The sequence below is a fragment of the Terrapene carolina genome, unplaced genomic scaffold (genome assembly GCF_002925995.2).
Source record: "Terrapene carolina triunguis isolate 2854851 unplaced genomic scaffold, T_m_triunguis-2.0 Scaffold120, whole genome shotgun sequence".
In the NCBI taxonomy this organism is placed as follows: Eukaryota; Metazoa; Chordata; order Testudines; family Emydidae; genus Terrapene; species Terrapene triunguis.
This window is the reverse complement of record NW_020664471.1, coordinates 1762051-1789630: the sequence shown is the minus strand read 5'-3', so window position 1 is coordinate 1789630 and position 27580 is coordinate 1762051. Positions and strand designations below refer to the sequence as shown.

Here is a 27580-nt window from a genome sequence, read left to right as displayed (position 1 = left end):
CAGAACAGATTTTATTTTTTGGGAAGGGGGTGAAGGGGGTATGTAAGTGGAGAGGATAGTCGACGGCAACTGGGTAAAGAAACGGGGGCAAGTTCTGCCTCTGTGTCCACAAACTTAAAAGTCACTGGGTACCCTGCTCAGCCTTGAAACTGGCTTTCAAAGCCTCCCGGATGCACAGCGCGTCCCGCTGGGCTCTTCTAATCGCCCGGCTGTCTGGCTGGGCGTAATCAGCAGCCAGGCTATTTGCCTCAACCTCCCACCCCGCCATAAAGGTCTCCCCCTTGCTCTCACACAGATTGTGGAGCACACAGCAAGCTGCAATAACGATGGGGATATTGGTTTCGCTGAGATCACAGCGAGTGAGTAAGCTTCTCCATCTCCCTTTGAGACGGCCAAAAGCACACTCCACCACCATTCTGCACTTGCTCAGACGGTAGTTGAACAGTTCTTTTTCTGTGTCCAGGGCGCCAGTATAGGGCTTCATGAGCCAGGGCATTAGCGGGTAGGCTGGGTCCCCGAGGATCACTGTAGGCATCTCCACATCCCCAACAGTTATCTTGTGGTCCGGGAAGTAAATACCTTCCTGCAGCCGTCTAAACAGACCAGAGTTCCTGAACACGCGAGCGTCATGAACCTTGCCCGGCCATCCGACGTAGATGTTTGTAAACCGTCCCCGATGGTCCACCAGTGCTTGCAGCACCATTGAAAAGTACCCCTTTCTATTGATGTACTGGCTGGCCTGGTGGCCCGGTCCCAGGATAGGGATGTGAGTCCCATCTATAGCCCCACCGCAGTTTGGGAATCCCATCGCAGCGAAGCCATCTATGATGGCCTGCGCGTTTCCCAGGGTCACTACCTTTGAGAGCAGTACCTTGACGATTGCCTTGGCTACTTGCAGGACAACAACCCCCACGGTAGATTTGCCCACGCCAAAGTGGTTCGCGACTGACCAGTAGCTGTCCGACGTTGCAAGCTTCCAGAGGGCTATGGCCACTCGCTTCTGGACAGTCAGGGCTGCTCGCATGCGGGTGTCCTTGTGCTTCAGGGCAGGGGACAGCAACTCACAAAGTTCCAGGAAAGTCCCCTTCCGCATGCGAAAGTTTCGCAGCCACTGGGATTCATCCCAGACCTGAAGCACTATGCGGTCCCACCAGTCCGTGCTTGTTTCCCGGGCCCACAATCGCCGTTCAACAAAATCCACATGCCCCATTGCAAACGTGATGTCCTCGGCGCTGGGTGTCGTGGTTTCTGACAGGCGTGTGCTACTCTCGGAGTTCAGGTCCTCACTCCGCTGCCGTAGCCTCCTCGCCTGATTTCTCTCTATCTGCCTCTGTGAAAGGTGCATGATGAGCTGCGAGGCGTTGACAACGGTCACAACTGCAGCGATGGTCGCAGCGGGATCCATGCTCGCGGTGCTGTGGCGTCCGCGCTGTCACTGACCAGAAAAGTGCGCGAACTGATTTCCCGCCGGCGCTTTCAAGGAGGGAGAGAGGGCGGTAGTGACGATTGGATGATGACAGTTACCCAAAAGCACCCTCGAGACATTTTTTTCCCCCAGAAGGCATTGGGGGCTCGACCCAGAATTCCAATGGGCAGCGGGGACTGCGGGAACTGTGGGATAGCTGCCCACAGTGCACTGCTTCCAATGTCGACGCTTTCCCTGGTAGTGTGGACTGACAAAGTCGAATTACTGTCCTTGGTGTGGACACACACGTTTGACTTTCTAATATTGATTGCAAATATTCGATTTAACTAAAATCGAACTACTCTCGTAGTGTAGACATACCCCAAGTGTCATAGTTAACTGAAGAGAGCCAACAGGTCTGTTGAGCAGTAGCTACAAAGCATTTCACACATATCAGATTCAGATGGGGCACCTCATATAAATCAACCCTTCATGTACATCACATGAGTTCTGGCACTTTTAAGAAAAAATTGGCTTGTCAAGCTAGTTCTTTACTGACATCCATCTTTCTTTACAAAGAATGATTAGATGCAGACAAAATTACTCAGCTTTCACCTGCTGTGATGCAGCCAAATAAGGATTATGTTCTCTCTTGCTAAAGTCAACACAGAGAAATACTGAAGGAGTAAAATGGGATTTTATAGTCTTTACTTCATTTTATTACCATGATTGAAGTGTCATTCCCTATGGCAGGGGCATGCTCTGTTCCTGCCTCTTTCCAGAGGAACAAACTATTCAGAGACCGTCAGGTAAAGCACCCAGTGATTTATTTACAAGTTTGTTCCCACCACCCATACAGATTGTGCAGCAGTTGAACAGAATCTTGGGGCTCTACGGCTTTTGAGCCCAACGGGGAGAGAGACCTCCTATGTCCATCACTCTACCAGCGACAGCTTTCTCTTTCCCCTTTGCACCTCCTTCCTGTGTCTGTGTACCTTCTAAGTTAATGAGGTAATTAGTTTGTAACTCTCTCCAGCCTGTTTCAATCAATTTGTCCTCCTTCCCATATTCAGGGGTGCAAGGGGCAGCTAATGGAAGTTGCAGTGATCAGAGTGCTGGATCAGCTGCTGTTGTCCAGAACTCTGTCACACTTCCCTTCTGGCAATATTATATTATGATTTTTTATTCAAGTATTTACCATAAGGCTAAACAGGGCAACCCTTCCGATGTAAAAGTTTCCTCAAAGCAGTTGGAGCAGCCTAGTGAATCTAGCCTTTAGATTCCAGTGAAGATTCCTTGTATTACTTCTGTTTCACACCAGTGCGTGTCAGACCCTGCAGAAGTCATTAAGTCTGAAGGAAGTGGAGCTGATGTAACACCCACCATGCAGAAGAGCTGTAATAAGGCATGAGTTACATGCCTACAACTTAGGCTCTCTCTCTAGACTCAGACTTCCTGAATTTGGCCCTTCAAAGAGATGGGCTGTCTTTAGCTCTCCTCTGAAGCAGTTCATAGTGAAATGGACAACGCATATTTGGCCAGATCCTCAGCTAGTGTAAGTTGTCATAGCTCCATTGATCATAATGGAGCTGTGACAATTCACACCAGCTGAGGATTTGCCCTAGTCAATCTACACCAACTAAGGATCTGGCCCCATTAGGGGAAGTAATGGTGAACAGCATTAGAATAACAACATCAAGAAAGATGTTTTCTTTGCTTGAATGGGATAGCTAGAATGACCAGGAATAACACTATTGTACTTTTCTGATTAAGAAACTATTGACAAACCATAGGATAATTACAGTATGAACCAGTTGTTCCCCTTTGAATGACAGCTTTACCCTAAGACTCTGAAAAACCAAGTTCCAAGTATAACAATAATAATCACTTCATAAAATCATTGCAGTAACTATGTACCTATCTCTATTCACTTTAAGGCTTTTCATTTCAGTGTAATGGCCTCTAGCATAAACATTCATACCTGGGCATGTTCTGTATGTCATCCTGACAGAATCAGACTAAGGTTATCAAGGGCCTGTCCAGCTGGGTCAATGATGATTTGCTACTGTTCTAGGAATTTAAAGAAAGTTGACTCTAGTAGTTTAGTTTGTTTTTTAACTTTACTGTAGATGCCAGCTGTTGATCACATGATCAATCCTTCTATTGCTTTACCAGTACCATGATTATTTACAACAGCAAAATGTCAGTCTTTCACATAAATCTTCCCTTTGGCACAATGTATGACAAACGAATATTTAAGGACAGGGCTTACAAGGGTTTGGGGGTGATTTCACTTGTGTTATTTCAGTCTGTGGCTCTATATAAAACAAAATCTATCTTCAGGGAATTAAATCTCACATAACATTACATTTGCTTCACTGCACTTAATAGTTTGTCTAGCTATCCCCAGTCAAAGTGAAAAACAAATATTTTACATGGATCTAATGAGACGAACAATGCTTCGTTCCCACGGCTTTTTTTATTTAATTATACAAGAAGTAACATGTTTTTTTGGTATTATCCAGATATTTCATTGGACATTATTTTAAGGAATGTCCTGATTTCAGGACAGAGATTGGTCACATTTTACATTAAGGTTATGTTTATAAAGGATGAATAAACAATTAACAGGTGTTAGAAGCATGTTACAGGCATGAGTAGTTTTGTAAAGGGACCCTTCTATGCAACAAAAATAAGTCTACTTACAGGACTACAGACTGACAACTCGCTGTTTTATTTAACTGCATCACAACAGAAGGAGGGTGGGGGAAGTCCCACTAAATAAGGGAAGGCAGGAGCATGATTCCAACACATAATATGTTGAGTAATCCTGTAAACGTCATGATGACCACTTTACTACAAGTACGGTGTGTCACAGCTGGTTATAAGCACATCACCAGATGGTGTTATAGCTCGTTGTAAGTAAGGCTAAGATTTTGTCATGGTTATTTTTAGTAAAAGTCATGGACAGGTCACAGGTAATAAATGAAAATTCATGGAAGCCGTGACCTGTCTGTGACTTTTGCTGATGCGGGTTCAGGGTTTCCCCCGCCACCCTGGTGGCTGGGAGCTGTGGGGTTCCCCCTTCACCCACGGTGGCTGGGAGCTGCAAGGTTACCATATTTCCCAAAGAGAAAATGGGACACCCCAGCCGCTCGACCGAGGCGGCGGAAGCTGTCGTCTGTCGCTGGAACCCTGCCAGGGCCCCACTGGCTGTCAGCTCCAGAGTCCTACAGCCCCTGGGGCAGAAGCAGAGAATGTCAGCGAGGTCTCTGGAAGTCACAGATTCTGTGATTTCCATGACCTCCGTGACATAAACGTAGCCTTAGTTATATGCAACCTGTTGGACTCATCTATACTAATTGATTAACCATTTATTAAGATATTAGTTATCTAACCGCCCTTTATAAACTATTTGCACATGTGACTAATATAAAAGGTGATCAGTCTAGTCTAAATGCAGTCTAGTCTAAATGACTAAAAGTAAAACTGTTAAAGCTACAACCTACCCCCCTAGTTTGTCATTGGTGGGATTAGCCCAGGGGAATGTCTGTGCTCCCCAGCTGTCTTGTGGCTAGCCCTGAAGAAAGGGAGCAAGGAGGGAGGGAAGGTCCCATGATCCCTCTCTTCTGCCCCTTCTCCTAGACCGTAAGTCATCCAAACAAGCTGGAGAAGGGTAGTTTCAGATAAATGTTTGGTATGCCATGTCTTCCAAACTGTGGTGCATGGACCCACCATAGTGCAGAGAGCTCGCTAGCCATATCATGCTGGCTGTCCTCCTCCTTTCTGGCTGCTACATCAAATTAAAGACAGCTGGATAAAAACAGTGAATACGCTCCTGCTCTTACTTTCTCCTATAAAAATTGCCATTAATTGCCAAAGAGATGTTATTTGATCACCAGTGGGAGGAGATAGGGCCAGCAAGCAGGGCTGTTGCCCTGAGCAGTAACTTCTAGGGGCACTACGTCATTTGCCCTTTTTTTTTTTTTTGGCATACACACTTGGCTGGTCCGCTCAGGGCAGGGGACCAAGTGGTTTTCCACCCTGGGTGGCAACACATCTAGGCCCAGCCCTGGGTTAGGAGGTGATGTGTGCAAGACAATATCTATATTATGTTGCATAGCTATGAATAAGCAGCAGCAATTGCTGTAGCTAGCTACTCAAGGGAGACATGCTCACACACGAAGCCAGCATATTTACAAGTATTCGTTCCTTCTTTTGGGGGGAGGCAAACATTAAAAGAAAAATTAAAGCCCTGGAAATGAGCCTGGTATACTAACCTCATCGACATTCTCAAATGCATTGATGACGTCGTATGGCAAGCATGAAAGCAGATCAATCACAAACCAGGTCTTCAGGTAGTTCATGCGGATCAGCTTTGGGTCTGAGATCACCTCTCCAGCTGGCCCAACGAAAGTGGTATGGAAATTAAGCACAATGTCTACTAAAAAAATGACATCTACAATACTATCTACCACCAGCCAGGCCACGTTGTTCTGTTTGGTTTTAAAGGAGACGTTGTAAGGGACCAAAATAGCAGTGTAGAAGGTTAAAATCAGGATGATCCAGTCCCAGGTGGTCTTGAAAACACAATAATGTAAAATGATATGTGGTGGAGTCTTTGGTGCCTCTTGTTTGTACTGTGGAAGGATTTCAGAGCCCAGCTGCAGTACCTGGAACAACAGATAGTTCAGAAAAAAGGAAACATTTTTCACTTTTTTGATTATTGAGCTCAGCAAAACGTTTCATAGCAATAGTGCCCATTATAAGAAGCTGAGACTCCTTTTAACACTGAAGAGTTGCAAGTACAACAGAAGCCTTTTAAATTAACCGGTTGCCTCTACATCCTTTCACTATTCGTTTTTATGGTGTTGTAGCTTCCTATTTGCATTATGGTAGCAATTTGATGCCAACCCCAGATCAGGGTCTGTCACAGGGCATGGCTGTCCCATAGCACCCCCTGCTGGCCAAGCATGGCTCCTGCCAGCACTCTGCCTCATTTCCCCATCACCAGGGTTTTGTCTCTCTCCCAGAGAATAGACATGGTTCAGTCTTCCAGCTAGGTCACTTTCAAAATTCAGTCCACACAACTCCAAACAATCCAAAAGTACTTTTGCCCCACTTTGGTTCCTCTTCTGAGCACTTTCTGGGCTCCCTTTAAGTCTCTCTGCTCTGGGATGGAGCATAGAATCATAGAATATCAGGGTTGGAAGGGACCTCAGGAGGTCATCTAGTCCAACCCCCTGCTCAAAGCAGGACCAATTCCCAACTAAATCAGCATGCTTCCCTGGAGTCCCTTCACAGGCTCAGCTCCTCTTGGAGCTACCTTTCTATCTTCCCTACTCCGACATAGGATGCTGGCTACTTCCCTGGAGTCCTTCCAGACCCTCCCACAAGAGCCCAACTTGCTCCCTGTGGTTCTTCCTGCAAACAGAGTTTTCTCAGCTCTCCCATGAGACCCAGATATTTCAGGGTGTCACCTGACCCCAGTTAGTCCAGCCCTCTTAGGCTGGGAAGCAGCTACCTATGGCACAGGCAGGGCTAATGGAACAGGGCTGGCTAGTCTAGGCTTCTTGGCCCTTAAGGGTATATTTGCCCTGCTAGTGGGAGTGAGCTTCCCGCCCAGGTAGATGGACTCGCACTAGTGGGGCTCGAGCGACCTGACTAAAAGCAGCAGCGTGGGCATTGCAGGTGCGGTGGAGACACAGGCTGGCCACACAAGCTTAGACCCAGGGGATCGGGTCGGCTTGAGAGCCTGAGCTCCAACCCAAGCCACAATGTCCACGCTGCTATTTTTAGCCCCACTAGCGTGAATGTGTCTCCCCTGGCTGGGGGGTTCACTCCCAGCTGCAGTATAGACTTACCCTACGGGGCAGGCCTTCCTGTTACAGGGCCCCATGACATGAGGCACTGAAAACAAACATAGCAAGAGACGGATTCTGCCCTGAAGAGTTTACAATCTAAATAGACAAGACAGACAAAGGGTGGGAAGGGAAGCAGAGGCAAGGAGTTACTTGCACAAGGTCATTGGCAAAACCAGGAAGAGTACCTAGCTCTCCTTACTCCCAGCCCAGTGCCACAACCACTGGACCACACTGTCTCTGAACGCTGGTGATTTAATTCTCTGCTATATTGATGCTATGATGTGGCATGAATTAATTGGACTTTGTTGTGCTATTTTGTGGGGCATCAGGGTAAAGCTCACTTTGCTTTCAACACCACAAAATTGTGCCATTAGCCCAGTAAATTATGCCAGCTTTTAACTTTCACTTTCCATTAAAATAATTCAGACATCAGGAGTACTGAATATCCGAAGACCTCGGATCTGATTCTGACCTCATTTAGGCCCAAATTCAGCAAAACACTTGAGCAAAGGCTTAACTTTAAGCATATGCTTAAAACTCATTGAGCAAGTCTCAGTTTGAAGTTAAGTCCTTTTCAGAATTGGGCCTTGGATTGGTTTTACCCCAGTGTAACTCCACTGCCTTCATTACGATTACCCCTGATTTATACACTGGAATAACTACATAGAATCAGGCCTGGAAGTTTTTGGACCTGATGATCATCTCCTGCTAGTGTAAATCAGGAGTGACTCCATTTAAGTCAATGGAGGCACATAGGCATGAAATCAGTTAGATCAGAATCAGGCCCTTACATTTTTTTCTCAAATAAAAAATGTGAAGGCTTGTATTGGCTCAGCGATAGGAGAAAATTGAGAGGAAGAAAAGGCATTGCCAGAGGGAGGTGAGTCAGTGCCAGACAAGTAGAGTCTGGGAAAGCTTTTTAGATCTTCCTCTCCCCCTTCCCCCCCATTATTACTACTAGCATGCCAATTACTTTGCTTTGGAGAATGGGGGGAAGGGAAAATAAATTGCTGCCATCTGTAGGAGGAGATCAGACAATATGCCCTCGCAGGAGTTATCCACACATCAGCTTTTTAATATCATTTATATGCAGACTTTGATTTGCAGACTTTGCTGAACCTTTTAAAATTATCTTTTGTGAGTTGATGGCTATTTCCAACAGATTAAACTGAAAGGAAAAAAGGAGAACAATCAGCTCTGAGATTCTGTCTGTATAAGCATCCTAGGGCCGGATTCTTTGTTGTTCTGCACCTTTTATGGTCATTTACACCGGTGCAGAGTGAGTGCAAAACAGCACCACACCAGAATGGTAGCATTTCACACTCATTTTGCACAGATGTAAATGACCGTGTGAGGTGCAAGGCTGCAGAAAATCAGGCCTCCTGATTGTAAGAGTCCAACATCTTCTCCAGGAGGGGGCAGCATGTGATCTCTCTCCTGCCATCCATCTCCACCCTCTGACAAACAGAGGCTAGGGACACCATTCCTTACCCAGCCTGGCTAATAGCCATTAATGGACTTAACCTCCATGAATTTATCCAGTTCTCTTTTAAACCCTGTTATAGTCCTAGCCTTCACAACCTCCTCAGGCAAGGAGTTCCACAGGTTGACTGTGCGCTGTGTGAAGAAGAACTTCCTTTTATTTGTTTTAAACCTGCTCCCCATTACTTTCATTTGGTGGCCCCTAGTTCTTATATTATGGGAACAAGTAAACAACTTTTCCTTATTCACTTTCTCCACACCACTCATGATTTTAAATACCTCTATCATATCCCCCCTTAGTCTCCTCTTTTCCAAGCTGAAAAGTCCTAGCCTTTTTAATCTCTCCTCATGTGGGACCCGTTCCAAACCCCTAATCATTTTAGTTGTCCTTTTCTGAACTTTTTCTAATGCCAGTATATCTTTTTTGAGATGAGGAGACCACATCTGTATGCAGTATTCAAGATGTGGGCGTACCATGGATTTATATAAGGGCAATAAGATATTCTCCATCTTATTCTCTACCTTTTCTAATGATTCCTAACATCCTGTTTGCTTTTTTGACTGCCGCTGCACACTGCATGGACATCTTCAGAGAACTATTCACGATGACTCCAAGATCTCTTTCCAGATTAGTTGTAGCTAAATTAGCCCCCATCATATTGTATGTATAGTTGGGGTTATTTTTTCCAATGTGCATTACTTTACATTTATCCACATTAAATTTCATTTGCCATTTTGTTGCCCAATCATTTAGTTTTGTGAGATCTTTTTGAAGTTCTTCACAGTCTGCTTTGGTCTTAACTATCTTGAGCAGTTTAGTATCATCTGCAAACCTTGCCACCTCACTGTTTACCCCTTTCTCCAGATCATTTATGAATGAGTTGAATAGGATTGGTCCTAGGACTGACCCTTCGGGAACACCACTAGTTACCCCTCTCCATTCTGAAAATCTACCATTTATTCCTACCCTTTGTTCCCTGTCTTTTAACCAGTTCTCAATCCATGAAAGGATCTTCCCTCTTCTCCCATGACAACTTAATTTACATAAGAGCCTTTGGTGAGGGACCTTGTCAAAGGCTTTCTGGAAATCTAAGTACACTATGTCTACTGGATCCCCTTTGTCCACATGTTTGTTGACCCCTTCAAAGAACTCTAATAGACACGATTTCCCCTTACAGAAACCATGTTGACTTTTGCCCAACAAGTTACGTTCTTCTATGTGTCTGACAATTTTATTCTTTACTATTGTTTCAACTAATTTGCCCGGTACTGACATTAATTACTTACTGGTCTGTAATTGCCAGGATCACCTCTAGAGCCCTTTTTAAATATTGGTATTACATTAGTTATCTTCCAGTCATTGGGTACAGAAGCCGATTTAAAGGACAGGTTACAAACCATAGTTAATAGTTCCGCAATTTCACATTTGAGTTCTTTCAGAACTCTTGGGTGAATGCCTTCTGGTCCTGGTGACTTGTTACTGTTGAGTTTATCAATTAATTCCAAAATCTTCTCTAGTGACACTTCAATCTGTGACAATTCCTCAGATTTGTCACCTACAAAGAACGGCTCAGGTTTGGGAATCTCCCTAACATCCTCAGCCGTGAAGACTGAAGCAAAGAATTCGTTTAGTTTCTCCGCAATGACTTTATCGTCTTTAAGTGCTCCTTTTGTATCTCGATCGTCCAGGGGCCCCACTGGTTGTTTAGCAGGCTTCCTGCTTCTGATGTACTTAAAAAACATTTTGTTATTACCTTTTGAGTTTTTGGCTAGCTGTTCTTCAAACTCCTTTTTGGCATTTCTTATTACATTTTTACACTTAATTTGGCAGTGTTTACGCTCCTTTCTATTTACCTCACTAGGATTTGACTTCGACTTTTTAAAAGATGCCTTTTTATCTCTCACTGCTTCTTTTACATGATTGTTAAGCCACGGTGACTCTTTTAGTTCTTTTACTGTGTTTTTTAATTTGGGGTATACATTTAAGTTGGGCCTCTATTATGGCAGTGGTCCCCAACGTGGTGCCCATGGGCACCATGGCGCCCACCAGGGCATTTATGTGCACCCGCCTAGTGCCCAGCAGGGGAGAGAAGCCACGGCCCCGTGCCTGCTGGGGACAGAGAACTCCGGGGCTGCAGGTGCCGGTGTTCTCAGTCCCTGGCAGGCGCGGGGCCGTGGCTTAAGCCGGGGGGAAGCCGCGGCCCCATGCCTGTCGGGGACAGAGAACTCCGGGGCTGCTTGGGGCGGCAAAAAGCTGGGAGCCGGCCCTGGCCAGAGCACTGCCACTGGAGAGCCAGAGCATCGTCCCCTGGAGCCGAGCCCGGGCTGTGGCGGCAAGAGAGGCTCCCGGAGTGTGTGAGGAGCCGGGGAGGGAGGGAAGCGGGGCCCGGGATGCAGGGTGGGAGGAGGGGTCCTGCTGCCGCCACCGCTACCACCACTGCTGCTGCTCTGAGTCTCCCCAGGGCGGTGCGGCGTTTCCCCGCCTGAGTGGGCTGTGCAGGGCGCCGCCGGGATGGGCAGAGGACGTGGATCCCGGCTCGCACGCTGATGGGGTGAGTGGCTGGGCAGCCCAAGCTGCCAGGGAGCTGCCCCTGGACCCAGCACACCATGCACCTCCCCCGCCTCAGCCCCGGGTCCCCACAGCGCCAGGGGCGGAGAGAGGCAGAGCCTGGCTCCAAGCGGGGCAACGGGGGATACTGCCCCGCCGGGGGACCCCCGCGGCTCGGGCACCTGGGGGTCAGTGTCTGTCCTCTCGGCTCTGCCTGCACGGGGCTGGGGAAGCAGCTGTCAGCGCCTGCCCCTCTCAGCCCTTGCACACCCCATCCCGCTTGCAGCCTCTTCACTTGTACCTCCCCACCATCACTCCTTCGCCAACCCCCTTCCCCTTGTACTCTCCCTTCACCTGCACCTCTCCTCTTGTACCCTCCCCCAGCCCTCTCCTCCCACACCTCCCCCCTTCCCCTGCACCTCTTCTCCCGCAACCCTCCTGATACCCCCTCTCCTCCTCCACCCTCCTCTGCAAGTACATCACACCCCACTTCTCTGCCAGTGTAGAGCCCCCAAGCACTCCCACACCCGCTCCTCTGCCTGAACCCTCTTTACTAGATCCCCATCCCTTTCCGGGTACAAGGTTTGAGGGTTAGTCCCTATGCCTTCCATGTGCATTTGGGTGTGGGTGGGGGAGGGCACTGGTTGGGGAGGAGAGAACCCAGGGCTGGGGTGGGGGGCAGCCAAAAAATTTTTTGCTTGGGGCGGCAAAAAACCTAGAGCTGGCCCTGCCCCGGCAGGCATGGGGCCCGCCTAGTGCCCAGCAGGGGAGAGAAGCCGGGGCCCCGCGCCTGCTGGGGACAGAGTACTCCGGGGCTGCGGGTGCCGGTGTTCTCTGTCCTCGCGGATTCTCTCTTCTCTCTGGATTAATATATTATGTAATATTAAATATGATGTTTTTCGTATTATTTAATGTACAAATACAAAATAAGCCTTGAAAAATTGTTGGCACCCGCTACACTCTTCTGAAAACATGAATGTGCTACTGGCCACAAAAAGGTTGAGGACCACTGTATTATGGTGTCTTTGAAAAGTGTCCATGCAACTTGCAGGGATTTCACTCTAGTCACTGTACCTTTTAATTTCTGTTTAACTAACCTCCTCATTTTTGCATAGTTCCCCTTTCTGAAATTAAATGCCACAGTGTTGGGCTGATCAGAGCCATAGATAGATTACTCCTGGGGAAATTCTGCCCCACTACACGTGCACAGAATTCACGTCCCCTGCAGATTTCTTTGCTTCCCTCACAGAAAAATGACTTTCTGACAGGGAAGCAAAGGGAAGCTGCAAGAACAGTCACACACCACTCCCTAGCAGTGCAGGTACATTGCCGGAGCAGCCAGCGGAGAGATAAATCACCGTAGGGCTGGGGACACTCCAGCCAGTGGCTCCTACCCTGATCCAGGATCAGGTGCTAGTCCCAGCTGGGTTGGAGGCAGGAGAGGATGGGACTTCCTCTTCCCCTGCAAAGAGTGGCTAGAGCTGTGTCAGACACACCCCCAGAAGCTCAGCATCCTCCCCTGCTTCCTGTTCCCATTGCTCCTCAGCTGAGGGGGGAGGGGTCACTGTATGGGGAGCTCCTCACCCAACCCTTGTGCATCTGGACCTCCCATACCCAGTCACCCCTGCCAAGCCTCACCCCAGACACCCAGACCCCCCCTACCCTTCCATACACAGCCACAAAAGAGAGGGTCAGCATGTGAGGCTGTAATTAGAATCCTTTTAGAATACTCCAGCCTACGATTTGGTCCTGGCTATCACAAAGCATCCCTGGAGCCATATCCTGCCAGCCCTGGACCTTATTCACCCAGGGCTCCATGCAACAGGAAATCTGCCCTTGGATGGTTGGAGAAGCTTGAGGCGATGCAAGGTGGCAATAACCCCCTCTCTATCAGGAGGCTGAAGCCTACCACTGCCATCCCCCCAAAAGTATGTGGTATTGGCTAGGGCAGCGGCTTGGGTAGGTGCCCATGGATGAACTGATTCAGAACATCCGCTGGACAGCTTTGCCAGCAGGCCTCATATGGAGCTCCAGCCACAAATTATGAGGTGTGCTCCTCTGACAAAAGCCCTGCCACGGAGGCAGCATTGCAAATACCTCCTGCCCTTCCCTTTGGAGCACAGCAATGTGTGTACCCCTTTGAATCACTGTGGGTGGATCCAACTATTGGCTTCAATGGGAGTTCTGCAGAAGTAGCAATGGTAAGATATAGTCCCAAGTCTGAAATGCAGTCTGATGGGCAAGAGGACTCATCCAGACTACTCATCCATTGCAATAATTGGTCAGCATGCACTTCCCATCTCTGACAATAGCAGGTATATCCCAGAGTGACATTCTGCGGGTTAGTTAAGTAGATTTTAGTTCTAGTACTTAATGGTCCCAGCCACTGCTAAAACATTTTTACCATCTCTTAAATGCAGGGCAAAACTGCAACTGTTTCTTGTAACACACAGCTGGGGATACCCAGAGCTGTGAGCCACTATGTGACCTCTCTGCCTAAGCAAGAAAGAGTTTTGCTGGTGACTAGATTGTGTCTCACTTTCCTGCCACACCAGCCCGTCTTCCTCACCAGCAAACTCCTCAAGGATCTCCCAGCCTAGCAGGTAACGATCAGTGAAATCCAGCCCACAAGCTCCTCAGAGATGCTTCTCTGCGATGTACAGCCCCACCACTGTGCTTTCACAGAATAGATCAAGTTTGTTGCTCTGCTGAAGAGTCAATACATCACAGCTTATTCATTTAACTGGGGTAAACACACCCATCTCTTCAAACACAGCATTGAATTGGTTTATAGTAAAGCTATAACAAGTTGATGAACAAAAGAGCATGGATTAAGTGATACCAAATAAAAGAGATACAAGCAGAAATGGTTACAAGCAAATAAAAGGGAAATGCACATCTAAAAGTCTAAAATTTAAACTCAACAAGCTACAGCCTTGGTTCAAGGTTGATTTCTTACCAATCTTTTTATTTCCAGCCAGGGCTGACTCTCTCTCAGTCAGGACCTTCCACAGAACAACAAGGTGCTGGGTTTCCTTTTTTCTTTCTAGGTGAAAGATCTTTGCCTAAGCAGGTTTCTCACCTATGTTCAGTTCCCTGAGACTTCAATACTCTTGGTTGAAGGGCCCATCTTTCTCATCTTGCAAGAACTCTGGCCCCTTATGTCTGTCCAGTGATGGATACCAAGATGGCATCTTCTCTCTCCTTATATCTTCCTAAACTCACACTTTTGTCCCCAGACTCAGGATGATCTCATGCTGTTCTTCCCTTCCAGTGGGCTTCCCATCCCCCTGCTAATTCATATGTAAATTGGGCTTCCATTGTTTTAATTCTACTAATCTTAATTTATATACAAGACAGGTAGGTAGCTGTCTTCCTTCCTGTCTGGGAGAAAAACTGATTCTCTCCTTTTGGTCACAGACTTTAAAGCATAATATTAGTGAGTAACCGTAATTCCTCATCTAGTGTTAATACATACATTTCACAATGATATTAATCACCATTGTCACCAGTTCGCATACGATAATCTGTATCTAAAATGGGTCATGGAAATTGTGACAGTAGTGAGTTGGGGTACACTGGCCTAGTTAGACCAGCTGAAACTCACTGATACATGCCAGGTAGTTCCTGGCCATCTGGCACTGAGGTGCTCTTGGGGTCATACTACTTATGCCATCAAAAGGTCCTTGGAGACTAGGGTTGTCATTTTTGGCATACATCTAAGTTAATCTCTACCGACATTGTTACTTTAATATAGCCACAGGCAGACATTCTGACAACCATCCTGACAACCACCTTTTAAATCTGGAAACGTACACATGAATCTCGACAGTGAAAAACCCTGGAAAGGAAAAATAACTTGTCTTTACTAGGAGTAAACTATATTTTAGAATTTAGGTTCTACAGATGAAATTTTCAAATGCACTCAGCATTGACCTAATCCTGAGACCCTTAAACTCAATGGTAAAACCCCCAACTCTTAATTAATACTAAGGGCTTTTGAAAATCTTGCTTTATGTAAATTAGAAAAACACTGTCTGGAAGCTTACACATGATTTCACACACGTATATGTATGATAGAAACAAAGAAAGGTAAGATCTATCTGTGTTTGGCCTAGAAACTAAGGGCCAAATTCTGGTCCCAGTTATTCTGATGTATATCAGGAGTAACTTCAGTAAAGTCAATGAAGTTACATTGATGCACAACTGAATTAAGTGTAAGGAGAATCAGACCTTGGGGCTCAAGTCATTATGAAGATACACAACTTGACTGTTTCAGTTTTCTTAAATATTATCAACTATCAACATAATTACTCTCTAGTTATGTATTAGAGGCCCAATGACTGCAGCATAGAAAATAAGAGGACTTAAGTCTATCTTCCTTTTTGTTTCGTAGATCATGCTATTCTGCAGTGAACTTAAAGGCTCAGGGCTTAGTAATAGATATTTCACCTCTAGGTCTCCAGTTCAATCTGGTCCAGGTTGATAAGGACCAAATATAGCTAACAACTGATGGCTACTTGACCTGTTTAAATAGTAGGTAGTCTCAGCTTTAGCTGAGTTCCTCACAGAGAGATGTGCATGTTGCAAACACCATCAGCGCATCTGGGGCCTTCTTGCCATTCTCAGAAGGAAATCCAAAGCCACAGAGACTGAACTCTCCTCTCACCCATGGAGAGGCAGGCAGAGCAGTCGGTCAGCTTGCACTGTCTTTGCCAGTGCTCTGCCTGCTCGGTAGATAAACAACATGACTTCTGTCTCTGGAGCTGCCAACCTGGGATCTTTTTTAAAATAATTGGAGGAGGAATAAACCCTCTAATGAAACTGAGCCTTCTAAATGCATCACAGGGTTGCTTTTGTCATTAAGCACCAGCCGCATGCCCAGGACTGCACAAAAAACACAGAGAAAGACCCAAGAAGATTATGACCAAAGGGCTAGATTTTGCCTGTCTGTTATATAGGTGTATGGAAAACTGGGAAGAGCTGTTTCCCTGCCTTGAGCCCCTTACATGAAGGGTGATGCACAGCCCAGCTGCTCCTTTATAATGCCGCCAAGAGTGTAAATCACCCCAAAGGGACATAAAAGAGCAGGGCCTTATCCCCACACCCTCTGCACCAGCCAGCAAAGCTAGCCAAGCACAGAGAGAGGCACATGCTGCACCAGCTTAAAGGATGGTGTATGGGGATGCTCTCCCCATGCATCTCTGAACGCTGGAAAGGATTGTGCCACCCTGAAGCACAATCCCTTTGGAGCTCCCACCTGGGAGATGTGCCCCAAGACCTGTGGTGGTTACCAGCCTATGTACCAATTCTATTCCAGCTAGTAGCCATGCATTTCTGCTCCAGCAGGGGAGGGGCAGGGGGGAGAAGATGAATTTAAAAGGAACTATGGAGAAAATGTAAGCAACTGATGTTGGTTGCAATCCAATACATGTAATAAGCAAATACCTCATTACTGTCAGAACTACACGCCTAAATAAGTGAAACAGGCCTATGTTAGGAGGTTTTTTTTTTTCCATTTTGTGTTTATAGCACAATAAAAGAATTATTTATTTCAGAAAGTTATTAATAGAAGTATTGCCCCAATTATTTATGGTTCATCTGCTACTACCATAGTATTATCTGTGTTTATTATTTTTGGTAACAATGCCTGGTGTTTTAATAGCTCTTTAAAGCCATAGAATATTATTTAGAGTAGAGAAGTGACAATTTTCATCAAAGTTTTGCCAGGCTGTATTAATATTTTTAACATATCACAAAATAAAAATATTTCACCACAGACTAGTTACAGAAATGGGGATTGTGTCAACAGTCAGTACTCAAAGTGAATCAACAAGTTGCCACTGTAATTTGTTTTAAGGCCTTTTGTGATTGAAAAAAAAATCAAATCATTTGCAGCCAAATCTCCCTTTTGCATTCATTCACTCTCTCACACACACACAAACACAAACCTGGTGGGCGAAGAGCCCACATTCTAAGTTTCTACTTGAAGTAGATATTAATAAGTTATAAATCCCTGAAAATGAGGGTTGACCATGGAAATGCTGGTATACCCTTTATTAAGCAGTGCTGCCAAGAGCCACTATAAAGTTAACTACTTTTATAGCTTATACCTATTGCATTTTTAATTGTAACAATCTTGTGAACACAGAACTTCATGGCAAAGGTACAGAATAAATCAGCTAGTACCATTAATACAGAGAACACTTACAGTGCCCAATGTCCAGGGACAATCGTTCATGAGTCAGCTGTGTGGTGGTCAAATCGTAAAAGGGTATTGATTAGTTTATATTCCATTGCAACTTCATTGTGTCTCTTTCAAAATCATAGCACATCTTAGCATTTACTATACAATGCATTTCGGAGTTTTCCATATTAAAACTTATGCTTGCCATGGCCAGAGAGATCTAAACTTGTTACTGTCTGGCAGCTGTTCAGTGGCCCACATGAAATGAATCGGTGGTCTCAACTTAGCGCATGGTGAATGAGTGTCTACATCATACCACCACTGTCATAGCACAAACTAGTACTCTCAGCGGAGAGGCCAAGAACAGAATGGGCATGAAGACAGAATTATCCTCTCAGGTCATACTGATAGAGGGTAGAAGCTTACACTGACACTTCCCACACTTTACCTGCTCTGTGGCTAAACAAAGGCCTTTTGCAATCAAGCACCTTTCTTGAGCTAAGTTAACTTAAACGATAATACTCCAATAAATACAAAGACTTCTAAAGCAAATATCACTGACAGTCAGTAGAGAAAAAAAGGATGAATTTTTAACTTGAATTTAATACTCTAAACCAACTGAAGTTTGTTCAGAGAGGTAGAAAAGCTCTCACATAAAGCTTGCAAATACATTGTCTCATGTCCAAAACAGTCCAGAGACTTTTATAGAACAAGAAGGCTACCAAGCTAGACCAAACCAAACACTTTGTAAGTAAAGAAAAATGGTCCTGTTTCTGATTACACATACCCAGCTTTTACTCTGGTCTAATGCCTTTGGCTTCAGTACAGTTACTCCCAATATACAATGATGTAAATGAGATCAGAATCAGACCCAATGATCATTTTAAAACAATGAGTGCAATATCCAGGTGGCAATTAAAGGAACTCATTCCACACATGTAAAATAAGTTCCTGCCCTTTATTAGTAGAAATGAACCTGCCATCTGCATCAGTGCAAAGTCTTATTGAACATATTATCCACTCATTGAGTTCATTGGAGCAACCGTGAATTGACATCATGAGGCAGTGATCCCTAGTGGACAGAACACTCAGCTAGGACTCAGGACACCTGAGTTCTGTTCCTGGCTCTGCCACTGGCCTACTGGGTGATATTGAGCAGGCTTTTAACCTCTGTACCTCAGTTCCCCTATCTGTAAAATGGGGGTGATGCTTATCTCCTTTGTAAACTGCTTTTAGATGTACCAGTGAAAAGTGCTATATGACAGCTAGGCATTATTATTATTATTAAATGAGATCAGAAACTGACCTTGTGTTTCTAAGTTCTAGCATGCACTGGCAAAAGGCAAACATTTGAAGTGAAGGAAAGAATTATATATGGAGATACCTATCTCATAACTGGAAGGGACTCTGAAAGGTCATTGAGTCCAGCCCTCTGCCTTCACTAGCAGGACCAAGTACTGATTTTGCCCCACATCCCTAAGTGGCCCCCTCAAAGATTGAACTTATAACCATGGGTTTAGCAGGCTAATGCTCAAACCACTGAGCTATCCCTCCCTCACCAAGTGAATGACTGATGATAGGTCTTGAAGTTCTTTAGAGGTGTGTAAAGAAGGCAGAGGTGGGGAAGAAAGTTGCACAAAATTCTGCCATACCTACGCTACCACAAGGTGAAGACTTTTCCAGCAGTGCCAGCCATATAGGACACTATCAGTTTTTCATTCTTGATTAACTGAGTGCAGAGAAGAATCAAAGACAGAATACACAAGCTCTTTAGTCTGCCTTGTCACAGCCACACACATGTGCATTTCAGGCACATGTTAAGTTATAGTGCAGATATTGGCCAGAGTTCACGTATTTTTCATAGAGATCATGATACATGTTGGAGTAGGTTCTCAGAGGTGCTGAGTACCCACACCTCCCACAGAGACCATTAAGCAATGACAGATTTAGCTACACTAAAGTCTTATCTGCACCGAGACATTTTGTACCTGTTGTCAGCAATTATGGCAATTTCCTTGGTACAGACAACCAACCCATATGGCTGGTTGAAGTGCTCGGGTATATTGGGCTAACCCATTTTCAACATCACATCAGGAAGACCCTCTCTAAACTGCTATCACCAGTGCGGCTTCACCTTTTGCTGACAATGGATGTTCTCGTGTAGGCAAAGCGCATGAACCCACTGCAGGAAGTTTGCGACTGTCTCTCCCTCCAGTGGCTAGAGTCCTACCAAGAGGGTACAAACCCTTACACTACTAATACTTTCTCCTTGAGTTCAGATAGCAAAGGTATGTGCTTTTGGAAAAGGTGGTTGTAAGTTCTGTACTCACCCATCTGCATTGACCATAGCCCACCTAACGCCTGACCTTTTCATGATGCCATTTGATCCTCTTTCAAATCCTTGCCTGACACTCTGCCTCCTTAAATTATTTACAGGGTCAGCTAAATAGTGTCCTTCACTTCCCTAAACAGTTTGCAGTGTTGCTATGTGCAGTTATGCAGCTGGTTCTGTCCACTCTAGCAGTAGCTCATGCATAGTTTATAATCAGTCTTAAACGTTTCAGGATCCTATTGGCCAAAAAGCAATTTGTAAATGACTTCAGTGGGAGTTGGGTCAGACTCTTATATGGGTACAATTCCAAATGATATGAAGAAGAATTGCATCCTTGTGGGCAGAATTGGGCTCCAGGAGTTGGATATATTTTTAAGACAGAGTACAATATTGGGAGCATGCACTACTGTAGACATCAGTGACTAATGGCAGCAGAGTTGGGTTTTTTCCCCACATAATAAAGCTGTATACTCAACATGGGCCCTAGCTGCTGAAAGACACTTAAGATTTCTCCCTCCTTTTTTGTCATCATGATATTGTGGAGTTTAACAGGATTAAGGAAAATTATTGTGCAGAATTTCAACCATTTTACTTACAGAATTGTCTTTCTAAATTAAATGAATTCCAGTAGAAGTAGACACAAATATATTTGGGCAATCTCAGGCCCTGTGTGTGAATGAAAGGGACACAAAACCAATTACAGACAAAGTGACCTTCTTAAGCTCCCACATAGCAAAAGCAGTGTGGTCTAATTGATAAGGCACTGGCCTCGGAGTCAGGCGTGCTGGGTTTTCGTCTCAGTTCTACCTCTGACAAGCTAGGTAACCTTGAGCAAAATCACTTCACTTCTCTGTGATTCAGTTCCACATCCTGTGAAATGGGAATAAAGATATGTATCTTCTCTTATAAGTCACTGTGAGATCTACAGATAAAAATCACTGTATGAGAGCTAACAAGCATGGCTCATATAGGATAAGTATTAAAAACACCTGCCAGCCTATTGAACTCTTTGCTTTAAGAGATTCAGATGAATGAGTGAGGTTCATGTGTGGAACCTCATGGAAAATGACAAGCCCTTTTGAAGTGTATTCCTAAATTACCCCAGAATTTATATGCTGAATTTTAGCCCAGAACAATTTTTACAACCAATTCATAAACCCCTCAAAATAAGGGGCTTTTAACAAAACACGGACAGAGTTAGCAGTAACAGTGACTTTTACTATCATTACTTTGCAATCACAGAAACTCAGCCAGAACATGCATTTGGACTTCTCTAGCTTCCCAAAAGAAAAATATTATTAGATCCCAATTCTGCAAGATACTTAGTGCCTTCTGGGAGTCACTGGCCTTCTCATTAAAGGTGCTTAGCACCCTGCAGACTGTCTCTCTTAATGTGGTTCTGCTCCTGGGAAAGCTTCCATAAAGTGAGTTGATGGCTACAATATTGATCAACAGCAACAAGAGAAGACATCTGACTTCGGAAGACCACAGATCCTCAGATCCAGCTTCCTCCTAGGTGTTCTCCCAGCCCTTCCTACACTGATAGTCCTCAGCCAATAGGTATTTCCCAGGCTTCTCTGCTGTACTACCCATAGCTTTTCCCACCTCAGTTATGCTCGCATGAGCACTTGGAGATCCTAGTGAACTTTGAGATCCTTGGAAGAAAGGCAACATATAAGTGAAAAGTACTGGTTAGTATTAATATTGTTATATGACCTCTCTGGTGATCATACGAGTGTAGATCCTAATATTATGCTTAGTTTACATGACATTTTATGGACATCACTTATCGATTCATTGTCCAGGAGTACTTCCTGCATAGCACATTTGTTCCTGAATTCCCTCCCTTCCACCAAGCCTGAACCCTATGGCTAAAGAGCACAGATGGTGCATAGCTAGTAGAGAGAGAACATTATCAGCTACATGAGGATATGGAAATATTATATAGCCACCTTTTCCCATCGTTAGCCCTCTGGGCACCTTTTCCACTGGATTCCCACTTTCCTTCTCCTCTTCACCATATGCAAAAGGTATGTAAACTAGGTCTAGTGTAATTTCTCCATAAATAAGGTCTTGGTAATTTGGGGCAAAATGAGACCTACTTACATCTACCACAGTAAAGATGGAAGTACTTCACTTACAATGCATTTAGGTGGGTCATTCATCTGCAAACTGCACTAGAAGACAGTGATTTTAGGGTTATGAATCTTGCCTTCTGACCACAAGTTGAAATTCCATACACAAACGTACTGATTCAGCAATCACAATCTAGACACATGCTCCATATTCTCTCTCTCTCACTCTCAGGGAAATGAGACATTACCTCGGCAAGTCGAGAATGCTTGTGAACGTTCTCTCCTTTCTGCACGCTTGGAGCAAGCTGCTGCAAGACGCCCCGGCTGCTTGTGAGGGCTCGTGTCAAGCGAGCAAACTTCCCCCAGCCTTGAGAAAACAGAACAAAGATTACACAAGAGTTACAAGAAACAATATGCAATTGTATTTCAGGAAGACTCTCCTAACTCAAGGGATCAAATTCAGCAGTGATAAACGTGGTATAATTTAACCACATGCCAGGTGGAAGTGAGTCAGTAAACAGGTGTCAGTGTGGCAAAGTGGCCAAAAAGTGTGGCAATTCAATGACTGTGCAAGAGGACAGTTACATGGATTGAGTATTTCCTGGGGACAAAATTCTGCCCTGGAAGAATCACCTATTGGAATAAGTGATCTGATTCAGATCTCACATCAACGCAGGAGATGCTTCTGGCCTATCCAGGTGAGAGGCCAGAATCAGGAACAATGAGAGTTATAACAAAAATTGAATCTGACCCCAGATGTGTAGGGGATGGTGTGGATGTAAGCAAAGAAATAGACCATACTATATGATCTAACCCAAAAAAGTGCAGATGAAACCAGCAACATGATTTTATACCTTCTGCAGATGAGAGGAAGGAAAAAGCAAATATTTTTTTCAAACTTTGCAAAAACATTCAGCTGCTGGGGAGTAGAATTTATATGCTGAATTTTAGCCCAGAACAATTTTTTACAACCGATTCATAAACCCCTCAAAATAAGGGGCCTTTAACAAAACACCTACAGAGTTAGCAGTAACAATGACTTTTATGATCATTACTTTGCAATCGCAGAAACTCAGCTAGGACATGCATTTGAACTTCTCTAGCTTCCTAAAAGAAAAATATTATTAGGTCCCAATTCTGCAAGATACTTAGTGCCTTCTGGGAGTCACTGGCCATCTCATTAAGGGTACTTAGCACCTTGCAGACTGTCTCTCTTAATGTGGTTCTGCTCCTGGGAAAGCTTCCATAACCTTCTGACTCCATTAAGAAAAGAAATTATACTATTTTTAAAGAGCAGCCTGGATTGCTAATGTGCAAGTCTCCTATTAAAGTCATTGGGATTTGAGTGGTTAGAGTGCTGCCCAGTACTTTGAACATTTCCTGTCAATGCCCTGTTGTGAAAGTGTTTGCTGGAATGTATGTTTGCTAAATAAAAGGGTGACACAATAAAGAAGCAAATTACATGGATTTGCTGTTCAGCAGAACCTTCCTAGCCTGGGGCTGAAAAGGTGACTTGACATATGTTTCTTAAGGAAAGTGCAAAGGAGCAACCCTAAAAAAGGTGTGGAATCAGACAAAAACAATTGTTGAGGTAAAGAATGTCTCTTACAAAGCCAACATTGAAGCCGCCGCCCCTCCCCCCCCCCCCATGTTTTTAAAGGAGGTCTGATTGATAGAGCTGGCTGGAACCAACTGCCTATTTCCCGTAGAATTCTGCAGTAATTAGACTTTTCATTTCCATCCACTGGGGCAAATCTCATCTGAGTAAGGAGCACAGTGTTTGCCCCAGAAAGAAAGAGATCTCTTCAGAGAAACAGATCACCTTTCCAAATACAGAGGCAGATCCTCAGCTGAGGTTAATCAGCACAGCTCTATTGACTCCAGTGTAACTATATTAATTGGCCCCAAATCTGTTATTTTTCACAATAGTTAGACTGATACATTTTCATGGCAGCTTTTTAACACAGTACATTTCTAAGGGAATATTCTTCCCTTGCTGTCTATGAGTAAGTCTCATTATCATTAATGGGCCCAGTCCTGAAGCCATTACTCACTTCTTATTCAGGCAAAACTTTGAGTAGGCCAGTTGGTGTTATGAGAACATGCTGAGGGAAATTGCTCCTAAGGGACAGATCCACAGCTGGTGTCAATGAGCATAGATCTTCTAAAGCTAATAGAGATGGTGTAAGTTGGTGTGTCTCCATTAGCTTTAGAAGATCTATGCTCATTGATACCAGCTGAGAATCTGGCCCTAAGACCTTCCTTTGACGTAACTTGGATATCGCATGACTCCACTGGCTTCACTGGAGTTACTCCTGATTCTTCACTGACTTACACCACTGTAAATCAAGATCACTGGATTTACAGTGGTGTGCATCCAGAGAAACTGGAGGAGAATTTGTTCAAGTGTTAGTAAATAGAATCACATGGGTTTACAGTCTCAGCTTTATAGTATGTGATATAAATAAAGCATGCACACCATATGCGTATTATTAGCCATTAATGCTGTCCATGGTGCTGAAATGAAGTGTACTATGCTGTGTGTAAAGATTACACACAAAATAATATGTTAAATAGTACCTAAATGTTGCAAAGCCAAGCACTCAGACAGGAAATGCCAGAATTAAGGCTGTATACACAAACATAATTTGACTCCCTTGTCCACATGCATTAAGATACAGTCTTTAATTACATGATCACATACAATTCTCCCACCAGGATCCCTGCCTCACTCAGTGCACAGGATGGACAGAGCTCAATTAATGAGCAATTATTCAATATTTTATTTTATCTTCATTGAACAATGTGTGGCCCTAGGCCTTATTTAATTCACACTATTCAAACTCTGCCCTGAGTGTGTGTGTAATTTTCTAGGTTTTTAAAAAAGCAAACTGTGGAATCATATTGACACTCACATGGGTTATCAGCAGGATTGGAACCTTTAGATCCACTGCAAGGCTATTTGCCCCTTGAGTTAATGGATTTACCAATAGCAGTAGTAGGTTGTCATCCTTTATGTGGACCAGGGTAGAGGCAGATGAGACACACACATTGCCAGTGGGTTTTACAGATATTTGCTGAGAGCAGAAGAATGAGGAGACTTGGAAATCTGGGGTCCCATTCCACGTTCAGGAAGGGAGTCTATTCTAGTGGTCGCCCTTCTGCCCCTGTCTCCCTCAGTCTCTCCCTATTCTAGTACTGTCTTTTCCCCATTGCCCCCCTGCAACATCTCATTGCATTCCCCCACCTCCACCTTCTTATCCCAGTTCTACTCTAATCCTCTGACCTCCCTGTCCAAGTCCCAGTCTTCTCCCCACCTCAGGCTCCTCATCCCAGTCTATCCACAGGCTCCTTGCCCAGAGTCCCAGTCTCTCCCCTTCCCAGCTCTCAGTCCTAGTTCCATAGATTCATAGATTCCAAGACCAGAGGGGACCACTGTGATCATCTCGTCCGACCTTCTCTATCACACAGGCCACAGAATTTACCCAAAATAATTCCTACAGCATAGCTTTTATAAAAACATCCAATCTCGATTTTACAAATATCAGTGATGGAGAATCCATCTTGGTGCTTGGTAAATTGCCCCTCACTGTTAAAAATGTACACCTTTTTCCAGTCTGAATTTGTCCAGCTTTAGCGTCCAGCCATTAGATTGGGGAATAGCTTTCTCTGCTAGACTGAAGAGGCCATTATTAAATATTTGTTCTCCAGGTAGTTACTCCTAAATTAATAGAGTTACCCCTTAACCTTCTCCTTGTTAAACTAAATAAATTGCTTTCTTTGAGTCTATCACTACAAGACAGTTTTCTAATCCTTTAATCATTCTTGTGGCTCTTCTCTAAACCTCCTCCTGTTAACTCCCCATCCCAGTTTTCCCATCCCAGGTTCCTTGTCTCAATCTACACCCCCCTGCACCCACCAGTCTGGTTCTTGTCCCTTCTGCATTTGAGACAGGTCACTTCCTCCTCCATACTGCGTGGTCACCAGCAAGGGGGCACTGAGATCACAGAGAGACTCTCCCTGTTCTTAATTCTGGTTTCCATGACCAGGATGACATGCAGCACTAATTTCAGGGAAAATCCTGCTCAGCCCTGCAGCCCTGGGCTGGAGCATGCTCAGTACAGATAGAATCCTGAGAGAATTTAGTTGACAAACTTTAACAAGTCTCTACTGAGAATGTGGAAACAAAGTTTTTCAAAGGCTTATAACTTGGCCAAATTTGAGCTGTTTTCACAGGGATGGCAAAAGGCACATCCCTGGCCCAGGGCAATTTTAAGTCTTTGCTCCAAAGAATGAAAGCATTAGAATGTCTCAAAGAAACAATTATAGGATTTTTTTTTTTACACCATGGACAAGCGAAGATATTTTAACCTAATCTCATTCTCTGATATGGCTCAACCATTGATGATGAAACTTTAAAAATAAATTCAGCCTGTGGCAGACACCTGGTGAGGAAAATTTCAGTCCAAACAGTTAGTGATGGGCAAAGTTATAAGCAACTGAAAACAGGATCATATAAAGAGAAGTGTCATGCGAACTTAACTATATAAGCAGAGCTGGTAGTATTGCCTATAATGAGACTGCAGGCCCAATTTTCCTCTTGCTTATTCCAGATTTACATCATTGTAACTATTGATTTCACTGGAATTGCCTCGGATTTACAGTTGGAAGAAGAATCAGGCCCTGTGCCTGAAGAGTGCATAATAAGTATGTGAGTATGCCTTAAGCGGAGCTGAGCTTTGTGAAATTTTTACCATAGAACAAAGGGTTAGTGAATGTCATTAAATTTTACAGAAATTTAAGCAGTGCCATGTAGATGCAAAGCCTATCTATGGCCAAAAAGTATATTATGCTTTTCAAGTAACATTAGCTATTATGAAACTGAGAGATGCTCTCACTTCTTTTGTTCATTTCTGTTCCTTATTTAAAAAGCGCTGGGAATATTCTACAGTAATGGTCTAAACCCTACTGCTTACTGTAGCAATACTGCTGTGTTTTGGACAATTAGTGTAAAACGCCATCCTTTTATTTTTAAATGGAAGGAAAAGAAAATTGTGGGAACTCCAGCGTATACAGTGGTTCTATATATTGCATCACAGAGACAACATTGGCATCAACTGCACCTACAGTAGAATGCTCATTTGTCTCTCAGTACCCTAAGAGGAAGGAATCCCTCTTGATCTTATTACAACACATTACTACAGAAGCCTGAAGGAAGACATAAACTGCCTGTAGGTACGCAGACATTTAGGGCAAGGACTGATTACTCTCATTAGTCAATAAAGACAGACCAAGAAGTGATGGACTTATTTACTTTCTCTGCTCTAACTTTCAGAAAAAACATTAAAACTAAGAGCCATTAGGCAGTGGAACAAAATGCAAAGGAACACTAGAATCACAGCATTGGAGCTCCTGAAGTCAAGATTTGACCTATGTTTCAAAAAAAAGGTATAATGGCATCAATCCTGCCATGATGAGGGGGAAACAGACTAGACCACCTAGATTAAACAGTTGTTTTCTTCCCCCACAAAGGTGATAGGCATTTTCCTATATCTGAAACCACCCACTTTTTCCCTCTGGAAAAAAGTTAAAACTGTATTCTGGGAAACTCAAGACACTCATTATGCAATTCACCTTATAAGCATATTTATTTTTCAAACAATCAAAAAGTACATATAATATTGTCC

The 27580-nt window shown here is 44.3% G+C and overlaps 1 protein-coding gene across 1 annotated transcript in view; it reads right to left on the bottom strand.

Annotated features, from left to right (window-relative positions):
* KCNH1 (potassium voltage-gated channel subfamily H member 1) overlaps positions 1 to 27580 on the bottom strand; it is a 324526-nt gene that overhangs the window by 250615 nt on the left and 46331 nt on the right. The window contains exons 5-6 of the mRNA XM_026652552.1: positions 22142 to 22260; positions 5686 to 6078 (exon numbers count right to left, since the gene is read on the bottom strand). Of these exons, the coding sequence (XP_026508337.1) occupies positions 5686 to 6078; positions 22142 to 22260 (512 nt within the window). The remainder of the gene's footprint in view (positions 1 to 5685; positions 6079 to 22141; positions 22261 to 27580) is intronic.